Source organism: Odontesthes bonariensis, chromosome 3, assembly GCF_027942865.1.
Source record: "Odontesthes bonariensis isolate fOdoBon6 chromosome 3, fOdoBon6.hap1, whole genome shotgun sequence".
NCBI classification, from domain to species: Eukaryota; Metazoa; Chordata; class Actinopteri; order Atheriniformes; family Atherinopsidae; genus Odontesthes; species Odontesthes bonariensis.
This window is the reverse complement of record NC_134508.1, coordinates 43,454,434-43,478,112: the sequence shown is the minus strand read 5'-3', so window position 1 is coordinate 43,478,112 and position 23,679 is coordinate 43,454,434. Positions and strand designations below refer to the sequence as shown.

General features: G+C 42.7%; 1 protein-coding gene across 4 annotated transcripts in view; it reads right to left on the bottom strand.

The window, feature by feature from the left end:
* LOC142377607 (calcium-dependent secretion activator 1-like) overlaps positions 1 to 15,886 on the bottom strand; it is a 452,862-nt gene extending 436,976 nt beyond the window's left edge. For 2 of the 4 annotated variants that reach the window (XM_075461875.1, XM_075461878.1), the window contains exons 1-2: positions 15,625 to 15,886; positions 15,049 to 15,422 (exon numbers count right to left, since the gene is read on the bottom strand). In XM_075461875.1, the coding sequence (XP_075317990.1) occupies positions 15,049 to 15,399 (351 nt within the window). In that variant the 5' untranslated portion in view covers positions 15,400 to 15,422; positions 15,625 to 15,886. Of the gene's footprint in view, positions 1 to 15,048 lie in introns of all 4 variants that reach the window. The other 2 variants (XM_075461877.1, XM_075461876.1) reach the window with 2 other exon arrangements.
* Positions 15,887 to 23,679: the final 7,793 nt, after the last annotated feature.

Below are 23,679 nucleotides of genomic sequence, written 5' to 3'. Positions count from 1 at the left end.
TTTTAAATCCAGGTTAAAAACATTTCTCTTTTAGTGTGCTTATGGTTGAGTTTATATCTTTCTTTTTCCCCTCTTCGTTGATTGCTTTTAACTGTGTTTTTAATTTTTATTCTATTCTATTTTTTTTCTCTCTTTAAATTGCTGCTTTATGCTGTTCTTTTAAATGCCTTGTCTTTATGTAAAGCACACTGAGTTGCCTGTGGTATGAAATGCGCTATATAAATAAAGATGCCTTGCCTTTCCTTGCCTTGCCTTACATCCTACTTCCACTGGACAGATTCTAACTTTCCATCCTCGCTGCTCTGCTTCTGCCCCCAACTCTACATATCTAAGCTTTTTCCTTTCATATGCTTCTACTACTAATTCCTCACAAGGAACAGTCAGCTCTATGAAATAGACTCTCATTCTACTCCTAGACCACAAGACTATGTCAGGCCTTATATTTGTAGAGGCTATCTCCAGGGGAACAACAAGCGTATTTCCTAAATCTACTTGCATCTCCCAATCACAAGCATCCTCCAAGCTGCCTTTCCTCCTTATTGTCTTATTAACTTTCTCCCCCTGTTGAATAAACTGAATTGCCACTCTCTTCACCTTAGACCCTCCTAAGTTTCCCTGCCTTCGTTTATCTTCAATACCTGCAGCTAAGCTTCTTAATACTTGGTCATGTCGCCATGTATACCGGCCTTGTGACAGACTAACCTTACAACCTGACAAAATATGCCTTAGAGCTGCAGTACCTGAACATAACGAGCATAACGGGTCTCCATTTACCCAGAGTTTTAGGTTCTGGGGAGTTGGCAATACATCATTAGGCTGACTACGTCATACTCACGATTCTAGTCAGAATGTGAGTCTGATACCGCTGGATAGAGTTTGGAGTATTCAATTCAATTCAAATTCAAATTAAAAATACTTTATTTATCCCAGAGGGAAATTAAATGTTGATGTAACTCAATTAAATCAAGGAGTTATTATAGACGCTGATGGCTGTGGGCAGGAAAGATTTCCTGTAGCGGTCCGTTTTGCATCCAAACTGAAGAAGCCTTTGACTGAAGAGACTCTGTTTTCCGATAACAGTCTCATAGAGAGGATGTTCAGGGTTGTCCATAATTCTCTTGATTTTATGCAAAATCCTTCTTTGCATTATTGTCTCCAGAGGTTCCACAGTCGTCCCCAGAACAGAACCAGCCTTCCTTATCAGGTTGTTGAGTCTTTTTAGGTCCCTGGTTCTGATGCTGCTGCCCCAACAGATGACGCCAGAGGAAATGACGCTCTCAACAACAGACTTGTAGAATATCTGCAACATCTTGCTGTAAACCTTGAAGGACCTTAGCTTCCTCAAGAAGTACAGTATGCTCTGTCCTTTCTTGTAGATGGCTTCATTGTTGTGTCTCCAGTCCAGTCTGTTGTCCAGATGAACACCAAGGTATTTATATTCCTCAACCACCTCCACTTCTTCTCCCATGCTGGAAACAGGGTTTGATCTGACCCTGTTTCTCCTGAAATCTACAATCATCTCCTTTGTTTTGTTAACATTCAAGATGAGATGATTGTTCCCACACCATGCCACAAAGCGGTCCACCAGCTCTCTGTACTCAGCTTCTCGTCCATCTCTGATACACCCGACAACTGCAGAGTCATCTGAATATTTCTGTAGATGACAGGAGTCTGACTTGTACTGGAAGTCTGAAGTGTACAGAGTGAAAGGGAATGGTGAGAGTACAGTCCCCTGTGGTGCTCCTGTGCTGCTGATCACCTGGTTAGACACACAATTCTTCAGTCTGACAAACTGTGGTCTGTTTGTCAGGTAGTCATTAATCCAGGTGATTGTTGAGGCCTCCACCTGAGTCTTCTGGAGTTTCAGACGAAGCAGATCAGGCTGAATTGTGTTAAGCCTGGTTTATAGTTGGTAACGCAAGACGCAACGCAAGACGCAACGCAAGCCCTTGCGCGGTTGCAAGTCCCCCCTTGCGTGCTTGCGTGTGTCACCTCAATTTTCAAAACTTTACGCAAGACGCAAGCACAAGCCACTGGCTGTGTTCGAAACCGCCTACTACTTGAAAACGGCACTCATCGATCTGACAGTATGCAGAGCGTTTACACACAGTGCACTTCACTCCTGTCCGAGCCCAAATCAGCCAGCCTGAAAAGCTGATTTCCCTTAAGCTATAAACTCTGTAAATATATAACTATAGCAACATTTGAAACATTTTCAGGCGAGAAAGTAGTCGTTTAGACCCCCAAGGTGTTGAAAATCTGACAAAATACCGGCTATTTACAAGAAGAAGAAGCATGAATCTACTCGAAGAGGTCCTGGCGGTGAGTTTGCTTTCATCATAGTAGGCTTGTCATTGAAAAAACCCGCTACTCCACCTACTGTCCTGGCGGTGAATCGCCACGCAGCACACGCAAGCGCCGACAAAGCAAAATGAAGTATAAACGTCTCGAGCCATTAACATACGCGCAAGACGCAAGCGCAAGGGCAGTTAAAAGAAGTATAACTCAGCCTTTAAATGCACTGGAGAAATCAAAGAACATGATCCTCACAGTGCTGCCTGCTTTGTCCAGATGACAGTGGATTTGTTTAAGCAGGTGTATGATAGCGTCTTCAACTCCAACTCCACGACGATAAGCAAACTGCAGGGGGTCCTGATATGTGCTGGTTTGCTTACACAGGTGGGTCAACAGGAGTCTCTCCAGGACCTTCATGATGTGGGATGTCAGGGCAACAGGTCTGTAGTCATTGATGACTGAAGGGTGAGTTTTCTTTGGTACCGGAACCAGACAGGATGTCTTCCACAACAGTGGTACCTTCTCTTGGGTCAAGCTAAGGTTGAAAAGGTGTTGCAGAATCCCACAGAGCTGCTCTGCACAGGCCTTCAGGACTCGGGGGCTGACACCATCTGGACCTGCAGCCTTGTTCCGGTTCAGTCTCTCCAACTGCCTCTTCACCTGACTTCTAGAAACAGAAAAGTGGGAGGGGGAGGCAAAGGGGACAGCAGCATCTCCTGATTTGGTTGAAGACAAACTAGTGGAAGCAGAAGAATCCATGACTGAGGTGGAGGTGGAGATGTTACAGGAAAGCTGTGGGTCAGAGGAGGGTGGGATGTCTCTTTGGCTGGGGCGTGTTTTTTGCTGGTATGGGGCGTGTTTCAACTGAACCAGGAGAAAAAAATGCCTCTTCGCTCAATTGGATAGACCTACAACCATACAACCAATCAGAGCAACATAGTATGTGACGTATTTTAAGCGACACACACTTGTTGTCAAAGGAACTCAGCTGCACGCCTTTATCGCGTTCCTCTGTTCGTCTTTCAAAATGAATGCAATGTGGAGATCCTGTAGAACAGACTCGATGGCAGAATCTACACACCCTAGCTCTCCAGCGGCAGCCATGTTTGTTTGAAACTAATTCAAACCAAGCGCTCTTTAGTGACGTAGTCGATAATGTCCCTGTTGATCATCTGTCCATCATCGTATATAAAGCCCGCCCTGGCAATCTGATTGGGTCGATTGTCGCAATGTCGAGCATAGAGATTTCCCCAACTGAGCAGAGCCAGACCTAACTTCCTGACCAAAAATTTTATGGGCGGGGCTAAGTTCAGCTGGCACCCAGGCTAATACATCATATGTTGCCCCTGTCAAAAATCTAATACTCCTTTCGTCCATACTCCACAGTTCTTTCCAACTAAGCTTTTTCTTCTCTACTCTTTCCCAATTCAACCACCGTCCCTGCTTAGCCTGAGCCACTGTCTGTGCACCCCTTAACATTTCCTCCTGGCTACGAACCTGCTCAACAACTAGCTTTCTCTTCTCCTTGGGACCTGCTCTACTCCACACCTGTTTGCCTGGGCCAAGCCCCAAGCCTCCCCGACCTATTTGCACATTACCCACAATCTCTGCATGTCTAAGAGTTGCTTCTGCCTCCTGAGCTGCCATTCTTGGTTTCCACTTCCTCCCCTTGTTTGGGTTTGGAACCACCTTACTAACAACCACATATTTACTCCCAGCTAACAGGAGCTCTGTCCTAACTAGTACATTTAAACTCCTCTACTAGACTAGATACTGGGATTCAAAATTAGATTGGAAATACAAACGATGGAATGGGCATCCTCTGAAGAGTGGCTGCCCTTAAGATTAGGACCTTAGTCATCTGGAATAACTCAAAGTAGAGTTGCTGCTCCTCCATAATGAGAAGATAATTGCTGTCTGCCTGGTACCACCTGCCTAAACTCTTTACTGTGTAGCGTTATTGGGCATTTATATATGCATCAAATATAAGGATTTATAAGACGTTCTCACTGTCTCAAATAAACCTTAAACCTCGAACTTAGGGCACCACCTCTTTGATTTGTTTAACTTGTTTAAGTTACAGTTCAGAGAGGAAAACTGTTAAGATAATAAAATGGGTAGTCTCATTCTGATTCGTACGTTCTGTTTGAAGTGACAACCGACTTAGTAACTGTCCGTGACGCTCTTAAATGGATTAATACAAACATTTATTCAACATTGCACAGGTATATAGGTGTATAAACAATTGATAAGAGACAGAATATGGGTATTTTGCAATAGTTATAAGGAAACACGGTTGAAAGGGAGAGATAACTTAGCTAAACGGGAGGACTAGTGACCTGGGGTTAAAACGTTAATACTAAGTCTGGGCCTTCACACGGAGCTGCTATGGCTAATCACTTCGGCCGGTTATTTCCTACGGATCTCTGCACAACCATCACTTCCAGAGGAAGGATTCAACATTCCGAGTTCAGCAGAGTTCTACTGCTCCAAAGATCTCAGACTTCAGCACCTTACTTTGCCGTAGAGTAGCGTGGTTCTTTTACAAGGTGAGCGTCAGTCCTTGGAGACCACGTTTCCTTGGTTATCAGCGGCTGGGCATCGTTGTTGGAGACCACGTTTACTTGGTGACCGGCTGGGTGACGTTGAGTCGACTGTTCTTCTTCTTGGGCCGGGCGGTGTGATTTAGCAAACACTCGCGTGTATCGGACCAGACTTTTATAAAAAAAAAGGGAAGTCTAAAAAAAATGGGAATTAATAGTTACGGAGTAAAACAGAGAGAGGACAAAAGAGTTGCGGGGGAAGGCAAGATTACAAGAGGTCCAAAATTGTAAGCGTAAGCTGAGGGGACAAAGGGAGTGGTCAAGGCTTAGAGGACCGGTCCCAGAGTTGCGGATTTTGAGAGTTAGAAGTAAGAGAGTCAGAGCATAAGATTGTAAGAGATAAGAGAGCGAATCTCCGGCGCGCCTCTGGTTTTAAGCTCTAGGTCACATGTCAGCTTTCGTCCAATCAGCGTTTTACTGGCCCCCAACCCAAAAAGCTAAAAAAGGGGGGGGTGGAACTGTAAAACTCAGAACAAAGGGAAATTCTCTCTTTCAAACGCATTTACCTACGTTACACTGATTTATACAATATAATGTTCCTAACAGACAATAATGTTGTATAAAAGCAGGCATAAACACAAATATGAGCATGAAACAGTTATCAGCATACAATACTTCATATTATCATGATAAAATGGTAATGACCACTTTTGGTTACTGTTAACTAGAATAATCTGCAGCTCTTTGAGTAATACCTGTAGAATTAACACCATTGGGTTATGCATTGCACATAATGAGAACATTAAGTATCCATAGTTGAAATTGTCCATGGTCATTAGGCTGACATAGTGAAAGTGTCCGTCGTCCGTGTCCTTTGGGTGTCGCTGTGGCTCCACGGAAGAAATTCTATTAAATCCAGTATTCCATAACTTGGTAAATACTTCATGTAAAAGAATGGCGAATGTTTCAAAATGATCTGTAGATTTATGCAGTTCCGATTTTCACAGTTTTATTTCCGGGAAAGTGAGGATTTATGGTTGACTCTCATTCTAAAAAAAAAAGTAGAGAGTTGAACATTCCTTGGTTGGTACCAGGCAGGAGTTGAGCTTACATCTGCTTCCCTTATCAGGAGGTGTCCTGCATAATTTATTGTTCGTAGCTGGTTTGGGGGAGCGAAGACTCAAACAAAGGACCCCATTTGGTTGAATTCACATCTGGCTCCGTTATCTCCTTTGGCCTAATCCGTTGAAAGGGTCATAAAAAGGGGATGTTTCTTGATGTCAAGAAAGGTTGGATTTTTATGTAAACATCTCCGTTCTCTGTCTTTCCTGAGAGCACGCTACAACTGCCTTGGCCCTAATTATTGGAATGTTTTCTTCATCTATTACAAACTTTCTATCACTTAATTTCCCTCTACTTATTGAGATACTTCTAGACTTAGTAAGTTTGATTTTCGTACCAGCCCACTTTAGATTTTTATTAAGTCTCTCAAGTATTCTCTTCATACATGGCACTGCTGTAGTCACCAACGTCATATCATCCATGCATGCTCTAATTGGTGTAAGGCGCATGCCATCCTGACGTCTCTCTCCACCTACAGCCCACTTGGAAGCTCTAATAATTATCTCCATGGCCATTGTAAATGCTAATGGAGAGATCGTACACCCTGCCATAATGCCTATTTCTAGCCTCTGCCAACCTGTTGTGAAACCTGCTGTACTTAGGCACAGTCTAATATCCTGAAAATATGCTCTTACTTAGTTAACAACTTCTAAAATACTCAAACGCTTTCCAAATAAGGCTATGTGGCACTGAACCAAATGCATTTGCTAGATCCAGAAATATAACATGCAAGTCTTTTTTCTCAATCTTGGCTGTGTGAATCTGATGCCAAATCATGCTAGTGTGCTCTAAACACCCTGCGAAACCTGGTATTCCTGCCTTCTGCACAGTAGTATCTATTAGGCTATTCTTTTCTAAATAACTAGCTAATCTTTGTGCAACTAAACTAAAGAAAATTTTCCCCTCTACATTTAGGAGAGAGATCATCCGGAACTGACTCAGGTCCGAGGACTCTTTCTCCTTTGGAATAAGAACGCCTCCTGCCCTACGCCATGCTCTAGGAATAACCTGTTTCTCCCAAACTATTCTTAATTACTTCCACAAAAACTTTAGGACATCAGGTGCACTTTTATAGACCCGGTAGGAGACTCCATTTGGCCCTGGGGCCGACGAAGCCTTTGCACGCCTGACTACCTCCTCAACCTCTTTCCACCTAGGTGGTCTAACATCCATCTTATGAGCGATCTCTCCTAATGGTGGCATGTCAGGTGGAAGGCCTACTACTCTACACTGCTCAAGATCTGAATATGTATTTCTTAGATACTCTTCCACCTCTGACTTTTTTGCCTTAAGCTGCCCTCCCTTTTCCTGGTTAAACAATCCTTTAACAAACTTGAACGGGTCCCTGCAAAACGCAGTCCTTACATATTCTTTCTTCTTTCTCTTTTTCCTAAGACATTCAGCCCTTCTGAGTACTGCTAGCCTGCTTCTCAATTCTTCCTGCAATACATTAATTCCCTCTCTCTCTTCTTCTGTAGCTCTTTTCCACTGCTTTCTTAAATTTCTTCTTTCCTTAACCAATTTCTCCATCTCTTTTTGCCGTCTAGACTTAAATAAATGTACTCTTTCAACCCTCTTTCTATCTTGCACCCCAAATCTTTCTACACCATAGGAGTAAATTATATCTCCCATCTTCTCTAGCCAATCGCTTGCATTTCCTCCTAACCTACCCAATATTATTGACAAATCTTTATTGACTGCCTCCCATTCTTTGTTACTATTTGCCCTAGGCCACTTAACTCTAGCTTTCTGCTCCATATTTCTCTCTATAACTGGCCTATTCACCTCAGTATCAGCTGCATTCCTTCTTAGAACCTACTCCTCCCCCTCCGTAGCTGTGTTATTGATATCCTTCGGACTTCCATGACAGAATCATGCCTGTTTTTAATGCAGTGCCACAAAGAAGATCACTGACATCCAATACTGATTTCTGTCTGTGTCCTTTGCAGACAGAGATGTCTCCAGATTCTCTAAATCTTTTGACGATATTACATAGAATGGATGATGAATATGTCAAAGACTTAAAATTCTACATTGAGGAACATTATTCTCAAATAGTTCTGCAATTTGGTGAAGCTTTTTTTTTTTGCAGATTGCTGATCCTCCGTTTATTCTTACTCCCGCTTACTTTTCCTTACCTCTATCCTAACTCTTTTGAGATGTTTTGCTGCCATCAAATTCAAGCTAATTTCTATGCCCTATTACAAAGAAAATTTTGTTTTATCAGATTTGCAAATCCTGTTTTTATTTTACAACTTTGGATTTGGGATCAAATGATGTCATGAGACCAGTTGCTTAGTCTGTTTTTATGCCACGCATTGCTCTTTCTTGCAGATTCTTACAACTCTTAAAATCTATATATATTTACATAAAAGCCCCAGTGCAAAATGATGGTGAATAGTTTAAATGAGGTTCAAGTAGGTCATGGTAGCAGCTGGGACCAAGAAAATGCATGGGCTATGGAGCTTGAGGCTCAAAGCTCACTTTTTCCACACAGCATTTAGAGCATTAAGAGCATTTATCATGAGAGGATTTAACTTTACAAAATCTGTGGAGTCACTCAGGGATTTGTAAATTATAACAACAACAACAATAATAGGCTGCACGGTGGTGTGGTGGTTAGCACCGTCGCCTCACAGCAAGAAGGTTCCAGGTTCAACACCCAGCTGGGGCCTTTCTGTGTGGAGTTTGCATGTTCTCCCCGTGTATGCGTGGGTTCTCTCCGGGTACTCCGGCTTCCTCCCACTGTCCAAAAAATCATGTATGTTAGGTTGATTGGCATCTCTAAATTGTCCTTAGGAGTGAGTGTGAGCGTGCATGGTTGTTTGTCTCGTTTGTCTCTATGTGGCCCTGCGATGGACTGGCGGCCTGTCCAGAGTGTACCCCGCCTCTCGCCCATTGACTGCTGGGATAGGCTCCAGCCCGCCCGCGACCCGATGGACGGATTCAGCGGTATAGATAATGGATGGATGGACAACAATAATAATAATAATACTAATGACATTATTATTATTATTAGCATGTTTTCCATGAGTTTTATTTCTCAAGACTTGAATAGAAATATTGATTTGCAAGTTCAACTGAAGCTCCTCTTCAAGCCCATAATAATGTAGAGAAATGACAAAAGGAGAATTAGAGGTAAAGGTGTTGAGCTGCCGAGCAAGAGATGAAAGAGAGGTGAATTTATCAGATCCTAAAATACACAAGCAGACAGATGGCCTGATTGTTTTCTTTCAATAAGTGTCTTTACTGGTCATATTAATTCCCCACAGTCTGATTAGAAATGAAAGTGAAAATTAAATAAACTGCTGAGGAAAATTATATATATACACATAATTTATAATTTGGAGCGGATGTTATACCATTAACATAAAATATATAGTTTATAGTGTAAAACTGTAGACTATACAACCTACTGGCGGCCTGTCCAGGGTGTACCCCGCCTCTCGCCCGATGACCGGCTCCAGCCCCCTCACACCCGACCGACAGATTCAGAGGGTATAGAAAATGGATGGATGGACTCTACAAGCTATTAGCACTGGAGCCTACATGCATTCATTTTAATAATTGTTGACTGGAAACTTAAACTGAAGCCATTGATGATTGCAGTACAGTTCAGATTTCATAAAAGGAAAGGAAAGAGGCTGAGTCTGTTTCACAGTTTGTAGCCACACTGACACGATTATCTGAACATTGGGAATTTTGATAGAGTTCAGTTTGTTCTTGTAAATGAAGAATCTTCCTCACACACCAGAGTAAGTCATGGAGTTCCTCAGGGTTCTGTGCTTGGACCGATTCTTTTTACTTTATACATGCTTCCATTAGGTAACATTATTAGACAGCATGGCATAAATTTCCATTGCTATGCTGATGATACTCAGCTGTACTTATCTATAAAACCAGATTAATCCAATAGGTTGGTCAGACTACAAGCATGTCTTAAAGACATAAAGACCTGGATGACTCAGAACTGTCTGCTTCTAAATTCAGACAAAACTGAAGTTGTTATCTTTGGACCTGAGCGTTTCAGGGAGAAATTGTCTAGCTATATAGTTACTCTAGATGGTATTTCCTTGGCTTCTAGTTCTACAGTGAGGAACCTTGGAGTTATTTTTGACCAGAACTTATCATTTGACTCGCATATAAAACAGATTTCTAGGACTGCCTTCTTTCATCTTCGTAATATTGTTAAAATCAGGAACATCTTGTCTCAGAGTGATGCAGAAAAACTAATTCATGCATTTGTTACTTCAAGATTGGACTACTGTAATTCTTTATTATTGGGCTGTCCCACATATTCTCTGAAAAGCCTTCAGTTGATCCAAAATGCTGCAGCCAGAGTTTTGACGAGAACTAACAGCAGAGATCATATTTCTCCAGTTTTAGCTTCTCTTCATTGGCTCCCTGTTAAATTCAGAATAGAATTTAAGATTCTTCTCCTTACATATAAAGCTCTTAATGACCGAGCTCCATCATATCTTAAAGATCTCATTATAAGATATTTTCCTAACAGAGCACTTCGTTCCCAAACTGCATGTTTACTTGAGGTTCCCAGAGTTTCTAAAAGTAGAATGGGAGGCAGAGCCTTCAGTTATCAGGCCCCTCTCTTGTGGAATAAGCTGCCAGTAAATGTCCGGGAAGCAGACACCCTTTCCACTTTTAAGACCAGGCTTAAAACTTTCCTTTTTGATAAAGCTTATAGTTAGGGATGGCTCAGGTGATCCTGAAACATCCCATAGTTAAGCTGCTATAGGCCTAGACTGCTGGGGGGCCTCATCTGACACACCTTTCCTCACTTCACTCTCTTTATGTATATGTGATATTATTGTGGTCATTAACTCGTGTTTCCCTGTTTATGAATTATGATTATTATTAATTGAATTCCAATTGGCTTGAATTGGACTTACTATCTAAGTGCCTTGAGATGACATTTGTTGTATTTGGCGCTATATAAATAAAAATGAATTGAATTGAAATTGAATTGAAAAGCAACAAATGGAAAAGCAAAGCAGTGGTGAGTCTGATGACGACTCCATATGTGTTCATTCTGTCAGGGACAGTGAGGATGGATACTGGATCACACCACTGTTAGAAGACCAGGGTATACAAGTTTATACAGGTGCACGTGTATCCATGGTATCAGGAGAAGATTTCTAGGGAGAAATTGCATCATCAACCTCTTCAGATGGCCAAGTTGAGATTCAGGACATATTCTAGGGAGGCTGTTCCAGTATTATAGTCCTAGTATATAGTCCTATACCCAAGATTAGTTTGAGCTCTTTTGAATCTCTGATTCTCAGTTTTTCCCAAAGTGGAAATCCCAGAAACCTCTTGTGTTTGTTGTTGTGTATCGTCCACCTGGCCCTTATTCTGAGTTTCTGTCTGAATTCTCAGAGCTTTTATCCCAGTTAGTGCTGAGTACAGATAAAGTCATTGTAGTGGGTGACTTTAATATTCATGTAGATGTTGAAAATGACAGCCTGAATATGAACTTTAATTCTATATTGGACTCTATTGGATTTTCTCAGAGTGTACACAGACCGACTCACTGCCTTAATCACACCCTTGATCTTGTGCTGACTTATGGCATTGAGGTGAACAGTTAACAGTGTTCCCTCATAACCTTGTCTTATCTGACCATTTTCTGATAACCTTTGAGTTTACATTACTTGACTATACAGTTTCTGAGAAGAAATGTACATATAGAAGGTGTCTATCAGAGGATGCTGTAACCAGATTTAAAGAATTAATTCCATCATCCTTTTCTTCACTGCCATGTGCAGATATGACAGAGGACGACTACCTAAACTTTACTCCAGCAGCACTTGACTCTCTTGTTGACAGCACTATAGTTTCAATGCGTACAGCACAGGGCAATGTTGCCCCTCTGAAAAGGAAGGTAATCAGTCAGAAGAGGCTGGCTCCTTGGTATAATTCACAGCTGGTTTAAAGCAGACTGCAAGAAACCTCGTAATAACGTATATGAAAGCCCTTTGTAAAGCTAGAACTGTTGTTGTCGGACAATACACTACAGCGTAACAGCATCTTTCTGTTTTATATTGAAATGCAGTTACAATTGCATTACATGTTTTTGGTCAGTGTGAGGAAGCCGGAGTACCCACGCATACACGGGGAGAACATGCAAACTCCACACAGACAGGCCCCAGCCGGGAGTTGAACCTGGAACCCTCTTGCTATGAGGCGATGGTGCTAACCCAGATATACATTATATCGCCAAAATTCAATTAAATTCAATTTCAATTCATTTTTATTCATATAGCGCCAAATTACAACAAATGTCATCTCAAGACACTTAAATAATACAGTCCAATTCAAGCCAATTGGAGTTCAATTAATTGTAATCATAATCCAATCAAATCCAATTAATTCATTTCAAAATAATCCAATTCATTCATATAGAGCCAATTCAAAAACAATTTCCTAACTAAGGAAACCAACAGATTGCATCGAAACTTCTCTTTCCCATCTCAACAGTATTCACCCACCCACAGCTGTATAAACTCCAGCCCCTCAGCATGCAGACTGCTTCTCCAAACATCTGTGAAAGAATGGCTCGCTCTCAGCAGCTCAGTGAACTCCAGCGTGGTACCCTGATAGGATGCCACCTGTGCAAAAAGTCCAGTGGTGAAACTTCCTCCCTGCTAAATATTCCACAGTCAGCTGTCAGTGGTGTTATAACAAAGTGGAAGCGATTGGGAACGACAGCAGCTCAGCCAGGAAGTGGTGGGCCAGGTAAAATGACAGAGCGGGGTCAGAGGATGCTGAGGCGCATAGTGCGCAGAGGTCGCCAATTTTCTGTAGTCAATCGCTACAGACCTCCAAACTTCATGTGGCCTTCAGATTAGCTCAGTAACAGTGCACAGAGAGCTTCATGGAATGGGTTTCCATGGCAACTGCATCCAAGCCATACATCACCAAGTGCAATGCAAAGCGTCGGATGCAGCGGTGTAAAGCACGCCGCCACTGGACTCTAGAGCAGTGGAGACGCCTTCTCTGGAGGGATCAATCACGCTTCTCCATCTATCAATCTGATGGAGGAGTCTGGGTTTGGCGGTTGCCAGGGGAACGGTACTTGTCTGACTGCATTGTGCCAAGTGTAAAGTTTGGTGGAGGGGGGATTATGGTGTGGGGTTGTTCTCCAGGAGCTGGGCTTGGCCCCTTAGTTCCAGTGAAAGGAACTCTGAATGCTTCAGCATACCAAGAGATTTTGGACCATTTCATGCTCCCAACTTTGTGGAAACAGTTTGGGGATGGCCCCTTCCTGTTCCAACATGACTGCGCACCAGTGCACAAAGCAAGGTCCATAAAGACATGGAGGAGCCAGTTTGGTGTGGAAGAACTTGACCGGCCTGCACAGAGTCCTGACCTCAACCCGATAGAACACCTTTGGGATGAATTAGAGCGGAGACTGCGAGCCAGGCCTTCTGTCCAACATCAGCGTCTGACCTCACAAATGAGCTTCTGAAAGAATGGTCAAAGATTCCCATAAACACTCCTAAACCTTGTGGAAAGCTTGTCCAGAAGAGTTTGTTGACGAACCGGCGAAGGAGTCAGAAGGTGCAAGCTATGTCGACCGAGAAGGTAAGAGTATTCAAATGTACCTGGGAGCGTGAGAGGGGTCTATTTGTTTTTGCGGTAGGTGTACCAGAAAGCAAGTCAAAGTACTTCCGCTCAGCTCCCGGGCCGGTCCAGCAAAGTTACATAGCGCAGTTTTTCCAACTCAGACCCCCGAAGAGCATAGGAGACAGGCCAATCGTAATATTAAAACTCATTCTAGCCGCACAATTCTTTTCAAGCTGTTATTTTAAGGTAGAAATGTTACATAGTATTGCTTTAAGATGGCATAATGGAACTAAATAACTGGGTCAGATAAAGCGTCTGGTACAGTAGATAAATGCCTAAAACAACACTCACACACACATTGTTGATCTCATCCAAAGAACATGAGGAAGACAGTGGATGGCCTGCTCATGTCACTAATAACTGTCCAATTATACTCTGTAGAGTAAAGTCCAACCTCTGTGGTGAACATAAATATGAAATGTTTCCGGATATTGGAGCTCGGGCTGATGGATTTCCTGTGAGAGCTCTGTCACTCTGAGTCCAGCGCTGCCATACTTTTACATGTGTGCACGAATATATACTTTGTTTAACTTAAGATTTCTCCAGCTTGTTCTTGGGCTTCCAATGAAAGAATCGGGCCAACACAAGTGCTACAAGAACACCCTGCCTATCTTCAAGAAACTCTTGAAGACCCAGCTCTTCAGAGAGCATCTCCTATCCTAGCACTGACCCTGTGCTTCCCTCTATGCCTGCTCTCTATCTCTACCCTGTCACCTCTGACAGAGTGGAGTGTGACGAGTGGTTTCCTTCTATGTAGCTCATTGTTAGCTTTGATGTTAGCTGTAATGTTATATCCTTATCTGTAAAACAAAGAAGGAACAGTGCGGCAGCTGTGACCAGAGACAACTCATGTCTGAGAGCTACTACAACTGGTGGGAACAGCATGCATTCACATTAACACCACACCCCACCCCCTCCTCTCACTCTCTCTCTCTCTCTCTCTCTCTCTCTCTCTCTCTCTCTCTCTCTCTCTCTCTCTCTCTCTCTCTCTCTCTCCTCCTCCAGCTTGTCCTTTTTATTGCCTGCAGAGTCTATTTAATCTTTTCTGGCACATTGTAGGATTGTCATCCTTATTTGAGATGTTGGGTTGACGATAAAAAGAAAAATGGTTTTGATGAAAAGAAAAAAATGGCCCCAACATCTGATCTTAAGTCAGTGCCGTTGGTTTCAAAAGCTACTCCCCTTCCATCAAAATGATCCATCGTTAGGTGTGTAGGAAACTGAATATGTGAACGGGATTGATGAAAGACTGTGAGATGTATTAAACTAATTCATGTGTCTTCCTTCCATGTTCGCCCATGAGGTAACCAGGGATATGATGCGACTGGAGAAGCAACAGTTGGCTTAATGTGAGATGTATGACAGACTAAAAGCTCCATTTCACAACAAAATCACAGTTTTGAAAGACGAATCTTTTTTTCTTCTTGTTTCATGCTCATCTTACCTTTTGCTGCCTCCTGGCCATATCAGTGGGCTGTTTGGCGTTGAATGGATGAGCGATGCAGCGCATCACAAACACATACAGCTGAAGTCTCTTTTTCCTCTCCTCCTCATCTCTCTGCATCTTTTCCAGGTCCTCTTTCTCCTTGTCACTGCCCACGGATGGGCAAGGACTGGAGGGTCGACCGCCGCCGCTTCCATGGCCGCGGGCCTGAAGCCCACCGACGCCATGTACGTCGGTCGCTCGGCAAGGTGACAGGAGGGTTCCACCGAGGCTTTTCGGGGCCGTCACCTCTTTTCGCTCCACCTCATGCATTTCATCCCCTTCCTCCTCGCTGGAAGACGGATCCAACATGTTGCGATGTCTCGGACTAACTGCTGCAACGGTACAACTGCAAAAGTCAGCTTCAGTGACAACCACAGAGGGAAAAATCCAAAGAACCTGCACGAGCTACACGTATAGAGCACGTTCTGGAGACACAATTCGTATTTAATCAAAAACACGGAAGGGCCTCTCAAGAAAAGCAAACAAAAACAACACACAAACAAACAAAGACGAAAAACAATAAACTGGACCCACCGCGTCAATTTCAACAAGAAAAATCAAAGAGTTGTAAAGTCTAGTTGCTTTGCGTGATTTCCAAGCACAACTCTGCCAGTGAGTGGCAGATAGGAGGGATATGACAAGAAAGCCCAAACAAAAGGGGAGGGATCGCAGACAGGGGAAAGAGAAGGAGGAGGAAACGCTCCGGAGAGGAAGAGGCAGGGCGCGGAGCTGGCCGCGGTGCTGAAACCCGAAACCCCGCTCCTCTGGAATCACTCTGATCGGGCAGAACGCACAACAGACAGATAACCACCTGATGATCCACCTGATGATCCTTTCCACCCGACCGGAATCCAAATAGCTTTGCTTTCACAATAAAAGCTTTTGCATTGTTTATAAAACCACTAAATTAATTAGAAAAAATCATTACATTTGATGGTAAAAAATAGATCTTTACCAATAATTGCAGAAGCTTTACAATTTATTAAGATCATTATCAACCGGACTGTCCAAACCACACTTGATTTTCAAACATAACCCACTGTTATAATTGGGTTTGTTCTTAGACATTATGTATTCACATTCTGTATTTTACTCAATAATCTATGTTCCTAGTTTGTACTTTTCCACTCATACAAACACAATGTATGTCCGAGACTTTAAGATGACGTAGCGGGATAAAATAACTGGGTCAGATAAAGCGTCTCTATTAGGTCAGATAGGTCTGGGATAGTAGATACACACCTATAACAACACTCTCACACACACGTTGTTTATCTCATCCAAAGAACATGACGAATACGGTGGATGGCCTGCTCATGTCACTAACAACTGGCCAATTATACTCTGTTGAGTGGAAGTCCAACCTCTGTGAAATAAAGGTGAACTTAAATATGAAATTTTTCCGGATATCAGGGCTCGGTCTGACGGAGGCGCTGTGGGAGCTTTGTCACTCCGAGCCCAGCGCTGCCATACTTTACATGTAAGCACTAATAAATACTTTGTTTAACTTAAGATTTCTCCAGCTTGTTCTTGGGCTTCCAATGAAAGAATCGGGCCAACACCACTATTAAAATCAATTTTCTCTGTCCGTCCGTCCATCTATCTACAAGCCTGTACCTGTCAGGCTTTGTTTTCTTGTGGTCTTGGTTTTTCTGGATTTTGTTTCTGTTCTACTTTCATGTTTAGTCACTTGTTTTTATTAGGGCTTTTACAGTCTGTGTCGTCCCGTCTTTAGTTGTCTGTCATGGTTACATTCATGTTTGTTTTAGTCATTTATTTGGGTCAGTAGTCTTGTCTTGGTTTATTCATGTCAATTTTTTTGTTTCAAATTGTCACTCAAAGCTTCTTCAGTTTCCGTGTTCTAGTCATCAGGTCCATACACTCCATCCATCCATCAATCTGAGAAACGTAGACGGTTCATGAATGGATCGTTTAGTGGATGTGTATTTGTTCGGCATGCGCAACAGGTAACTGTCTTACACAAGCGGGTGAACTCAGTAGGGGGCAGGGATGGTTCCCAGACAAGGTCGAAGACAAAGGGACAAAGGAGTGACGCCCAGGTAGTAAGCAGGTAGGAAGATCAAGGCTCTAGTCAGCATGGGAGCAGAGACGGGAGGAAACAATATTTGGCTAGGTTTGCCCCAGACATGTAATGGCAAATGTCCCCTCATATGTAAGTTTTCATCTTCAATGCGAAGATTTTCAAATGTATACAATTCCACTATAATTTCATCATGGCCTTACTTTTACGTTTTGCTTTTAGAGCGACCAGATATTCAATTCAATTCATTTTTATTTATATAGCGCCAAATACAACAAATGTCATCTCAAGGCACTTAGATAATAAAGTCCAATTCAAGCCAATTGGAATTCAATTAATTGTAATCAGATATGTGTTGATACTATGCAGAAGTCATTTCTGGAATGGATCTATGCCAAATTTGAAGTGGAAAGACTGTCTCAGGTGCAGCATTTTCAGCGTCCTGCATGCACACCCTCCATGCTGGATGTTGCAGTGGATGGAAATCATAAACTTTACCGCTTCAAGAGCCAACCAGGGTGTGTAGTATTCTTTTCCATATAAATTCGACAGTGCAACTGTCATTGTCATTTTAATCCTTTCTATTTTTTTTCTAAAGACCTGATGGATTTTTGATGGAGTGTTTCTGGCCAAGGATGCTGAAGTGTCCTCCTTTGTTGACTACATCCATCCAAACATGTAAATTTACATTTCCTTATATTTATACGTATATTAATATTTACTGTTAGTACTGTATTATCCCACTATAGTGTATTCACTCGTATTGTATCCATTGTATTTATCTCATACTACCTCATTCCATTTATTCCATACTACCTCACATTTGTATTTATTCACCACTTCACTTTACATATGCACATACTCTGCACTTTAACTGCTTTTTGCATTTATTCACCACTTCACTTTACATATGCACATAATCTGCACTTTAACTGCTTTTTGCACTTCTGGTTAGATGCTAAACTGCATATCGTTGTCTCAGGACCTACTCTGTGCAATGACAATAAAGTTGAATCTAATCTAATCTAATCTAATCTAAATTTTGATTAACACTTGCAGTATACAATTAGTATTTACTATGACCACCACATTGACATGTCACAGACATTTACAGCTGAATTCATACAGTTTGAGTTCATCTACGTATGTCTCCTTTCATCTCTTTTTAGAATCCTAGAATAGAAGGAGACTCTTCGGGGCTCCTCATCTGTGATACGTCTGTTGTTGCAGTGTACAAGCCTATGCATGCATAATAAATCAGTTAACCATCAGAGAACTTGTCTCCAGTTTATGTGACCAAAAACTTCAACAACACTATTTATTTGTTTGTTGTGTTTTTTGGAGAACATTATACAATGCATTTGTTTTCACAGACTGTACAGAGGATTGTAGAAGCATCAAAGGACCTTCAAAAACTCCCTACCGAGCAGCCTATACACGAAGACACGGTCCAGCCATGGGTGTGTGATGTTCAGCAGTGGACCACAGGTGGTATGGGGAGTAGACTATGGTGCATTGTGCTTATTTACAGAATATTCTCAGCCAGACCTCACTGATTGGAAATAACATCAATTGAAAATGATTTGAATTATTTTGTTCCCATTGTTGTTCTGTGGTCAAATTTACATTTCACCTTTTTATATATCTCTGTTGGATGCATCTGCAACAGATTTTTTTTCCCACTTAATATTTATGTTATTATTCTCTCCGGGTACTCCGGCTTCCTCCCACTGTCCAAAAACATGCATGTTAGGTTAATTCGTGTTTCTAAAATTGTCCTTAGGAGTGAGTGTGAGCTAGTGATGGGATACTCAATTCCTTTCACTGACTCGTGTTTGTATGAGTCACTCACTAAAGTGAATCGGGTTTTCGAGTCACTGGAGTCACTTGAATCAATCACCCAGAGTACGCGCCACGGAATGTACAAACAAGTTCCAAACCACGTTGTGAAAAAGGCTAAAAATCAAGATGTCTCCAAGGCGAAACATTTATTTTCTTTCTTTCTCTCTAAATAAGTTCAAATAACCCAAACAGCCAATAATTTAACATTCAGTGTGAAACAGTGCAAAATTATAATAAAATGTATGAAACTGTACACAAATAGAACATTTAAATAACCTAAACAATAGTGCAAAAATAATAATATTCTAACATTCAACAGCATTAGAATAAAATAATTATGTACAGAATGATGAACTCCCGCTTCCTTCAAAATAAAGCGGGATGGGGGAGAGAGCGAGCGAGCTCTGAGTCATGTATGAATGATGAGTCCTGATTAATGAGTCCTGAATCATGAATCCTGAATCATGAGTCCTGAGTCCTGGTTCATGAGTCCTGAATCATGAGTCCTGAATCATGAGTCCTGAATTATGAGTCCTGAATCATGAGTCCTGAATCATGAATCCTGATTCATGAGTCCTGAATCATGAGTCCTGAATCATGAGTCCTGAATTATGAGTCCTGAATCATGAGTCCTGAATCATGAATCCTGATTCATGAGTCCTGAATCATGAATCCTGAATCATGAGTCCTGAGTCCTGGTTCATGAGTCCTGAATCATGAGTCCTGAATTATGAGTCCTGAATCATGAGTCCTGAATCATGAATCCTGATTCATGAGTCCTGAATCATGAATCCTGAATCATGAATCCTGATTCATGAGTCCTGAATCATGAATCCTGAATCATGAGTCCTGAGTTCTTGTTCATGAGTCCTGATTCATGAGTCCTGACTCATGAGTCCTGAATCATGAATCCTGAATCATGAGTCCTGGTTCATGAGCCCTGAATCATGAGTCCTGATTCATGAGCCCTGAATCATGAGTCCTGAGTCCTGGTTCATGAATCCTGATTCATGAGTCCTGATTCATGAGTCCTGGTTCATGAGGCCTGAATCATGAGTCCTGAATTATGAGTCCTGATTCATGAGTCCTGGTTCATGAGCCCTGGATCATGAGTCCTGAGTCCTGGTTCATGAGTCCTGATTCATGAGTCCTGGTTCATGAGGCCTGAATCATGAGTCCTGAATCATGAGTCCTGAATCATGAGCCCTGAATCATGAGTCCTGAATCATGAGCCCTGAATCATGAGCCCTGAATCATGAGCCCTGAATCATGAGTCCTGAATCATGAGTCCTGAATCATGAGCCCTGAATCATGAGTCCTGAATCATGAGTCCTGACTCATGAGTCCTGAATCATGAGCCCTGAATCATGAGTCCTGAATCATGAGTCCTGAATCATGAGTCCTGAACCATGAGTCCTGAACCATGAGTCCTGAATCATGAGTCCTGAATCATGAGTCCTGAATCATGAATCCTGATTCATGAGTCCTGAATCATGAGTCCTGAATCATGAGTCCTGAATCATGAGTCCTGAATCATGAGCCCTGAATCATGAGTCCTGAATCATGAGTCCTGAGTCCTGGTTCATGAGTCCTGAATCATGAGTCCTGATTCATGAGTCCTGATTCATGAGTCCTGAATCATGAGTCCTGAGTCCTGGTTCATGAGTCCTGAATCATGAGTCCTGAATCATGAGTCCTTATTCATGAGTCCTGACTCATGAGTCCTGAATCATGAATCCTGAATCATGAGTCCTGGTTCATGAGCCCTGAATCATGAGTCCTGATTCATGAGTCCTGGTTCATGAGCCCTGAATCATGAGTCCTGAGTCCTGGTTCATGAATCCTGATTCATGAGTCCTGGTTCATGAGGCCTGAATCATGAGTCCTGATTCATGAGTCCTGGTTCATGAGTCCTGGATCATGAGTCCTGAGTCCTGGTTCATGAGTCCTGATTCATGAGTCCTGGTTCATGAGGCCTGAATCATGAGTCCTGAATCATGAGTCCTGAATCATGAGCCCTGAATCATGAGACCTGAATCATGAGTCCTGAATCATGAGCCCTGACTCATGAGCCCTGAATCATGAGTCCTGAATCATGAGTCCTGAATCATGAGCCCTGAATCATGAGCCCTGAATCATGAGCCCTGAATCATGAGCCCTGAATCATGAGTCCTGAATCATGAGCCCTGAATCATGAGTCCTGAATCATGAGTCCTGAATCATGAGTCCTGAATCATGAATCCTGAATCATGAGTCCTGGTTCATGAGTCCTGAATCATGAGTCCTGATTCATGAGCCCTGAATCATGAGTCCTGAGTCCTGGTTCATGAATCCTGATTCATGAGTCCTGATTCATGAGTCCTGGTTCATGAGGCCTGAATCATGAGTCCTGAATTATGAGTCCTGATTCATGAGTCCTGATTCATGAGTCCTGGTTCATGAGCCCTGGATCATGAGTCCTGAGTCCTGGTTCATGAGTCCTGATTCATGAGTCCTGGTTCATGAGGCCTGAATCATGAGTCCTGAATCATGAGTCCTGAATCATGAGTCCTGAATCATGAGTCCTGAGTCCTGGTTCATGAGTCCTGAATCATGAGTCCTGATTCATGAGTCCTGATTCATGAGTCCTGGTTCATGAGTCCTGGATCATGAGTCCTGAGTCCTGGTTCATGAGTCCTGATTCATGAGTCCTGGTTCATGAGGCCTGAATCATGAGTCCTGAATCATGAGTCCTGAATCATGAGCCCTGAATCATGAGACCTGAATCATGAGTCCTGAATCATGAGCCCTGACTCATGAGCCCTGAATCATGAGTCCTGAATCATGAGTCCTGAATCATGAGCCCTGAATCATGAGCCCTGAATCATGAGCCCTGAATCATGAGCCCTGAATCATGAGTCCTGAATCATGAGCCCTGAATCATGAGTCCTGAATCATGAGTCCTGAATCATGAGTCCTGAATCATGAATCCTGAATCATGAGTCCTGGTTCATGAGTCCTGAATCATGAGTCCTGATTCATGAGCCCTGAATCATGAGTCCTGAGTCCTGGTTCATGAATCCTGATTCATGAGTCCTGATTCATGAGTCCTGGTTCATGAGGCCTGAATCATGAGTCCTGAATTATGAGTCCTGATTCATGAGTCCTGATTCATGAGTCCTGGTTCATGAGCCCTGGATCATGAGTCCTGAGTCCTGGTTCATGAGTCCTGATTCATGAGTCCTGGTTCATGAGGCCTGAATCATGAGTCCTGAATCATGAGTCCTGAATCATGAGCCCTGAATCATGAGTCCTGAATCATGAGCCCTGAATCATGAGCCCTGAATCATGAGCCCTGAATCATGAGTCCTGAATCATGAGTCCTGAATCATGAGTCCTGAATCATGAGCCCTGAATCATGAGTCCTGAATCATGAGTCCTGACTCATGAGTCCTGAATCATGAGCCCTGAATCATGAGTCCTGAATCATGAGTCCTGAATCATAAGTCCTGAACCATGAGTCCTGAACCATGAGTCCTGAATCATGAGTCCTGAATCATGAGTCCTGAATCATGAATCCTGATTCATGAGTCCTGAATCATGAGTCCTGAATCATGAGTCCTGAATCATGAGTCCTGAATCATGAGTCCTGAATCATGAGTCCTGAATCATGAGTCCTGAATCATGAGCCCTGAATCATGAGTCCTGAATCATGAGTCCTGAATCATGAGCCCTGAATCATGAGCCCTGAATCATGAGCCCTGAATCATGAGCCCTGAATCATGAGTCCTGAATCATGAGCCCTGAATCATGAGTCCTGAATCATGAGTCCTGAATCATGAGTCCTGAATCATGAATCCTGAATCATGAGTCCTGGTTCATGAGTCCTGAATCATGAGTCCTGATTCATGAGCCCTGAATCATGAGTCCTGAGTCCTGGTTCATGAATCCTGATTCATGAGTCCTGATTCATGAGTCCTGGTTCATGAGGCCTGAATCATGAGTCCTGAATTATGAGTCCTGATTCATGAGTCCTGATTCATGAGTCCTGGTTCATGAGCCCTGGATCATGAGTCCTGAGTCCTGGTTCATGAGTCCTGATTCATGAGTCCTGGTTCATGAGGCCTGAATCATGAGTCCTGAATCATGAGTCCTGAATCATGAGCCCTGAATCATGAGTCCTGAATCATGAGCCCTGAATCATGAGCCCTGAATCATGAGCCCTGAATCATGAGTCCTGAATCATGAGTCCTGAATCATGAGTCCTGAATCATGAGCCCTGAATCATGAGTCCTGAATCATGAGTCCTGACTCATGAGTCCTGAATCATGAGCCCTGAATCATGAGTCCTGAATCATGAGTCCTGAATCATAAGTCCTGAACCATGAGTCCTGAACCATGAGTCCTGAATCATGAGTCCTGAATCATGAGTCCTGAATCATGAATCCTGATTCATGAGTCCTGAATCATGAGTCCTGAATCATGAGTCCTGAATCATGAGTCCTGAATCATGAGTCCTGAATCATGAGTCCTGAATCATGAGTCCTGAATCATGAGCCCTGAATCATGAGTCCTGAATCATGAGTCCTGAGTCCTGGTTCATGAGTCCTGAATCATGAGTCCTGATTCATGAGTCCTGATTCATGAGTCCTGAATCATGAGTCCTGAGTCCTGGTTCATGAGTCCTGAATCATGAGTCCTGATTCATGAGTCCTGACTCATGAGTC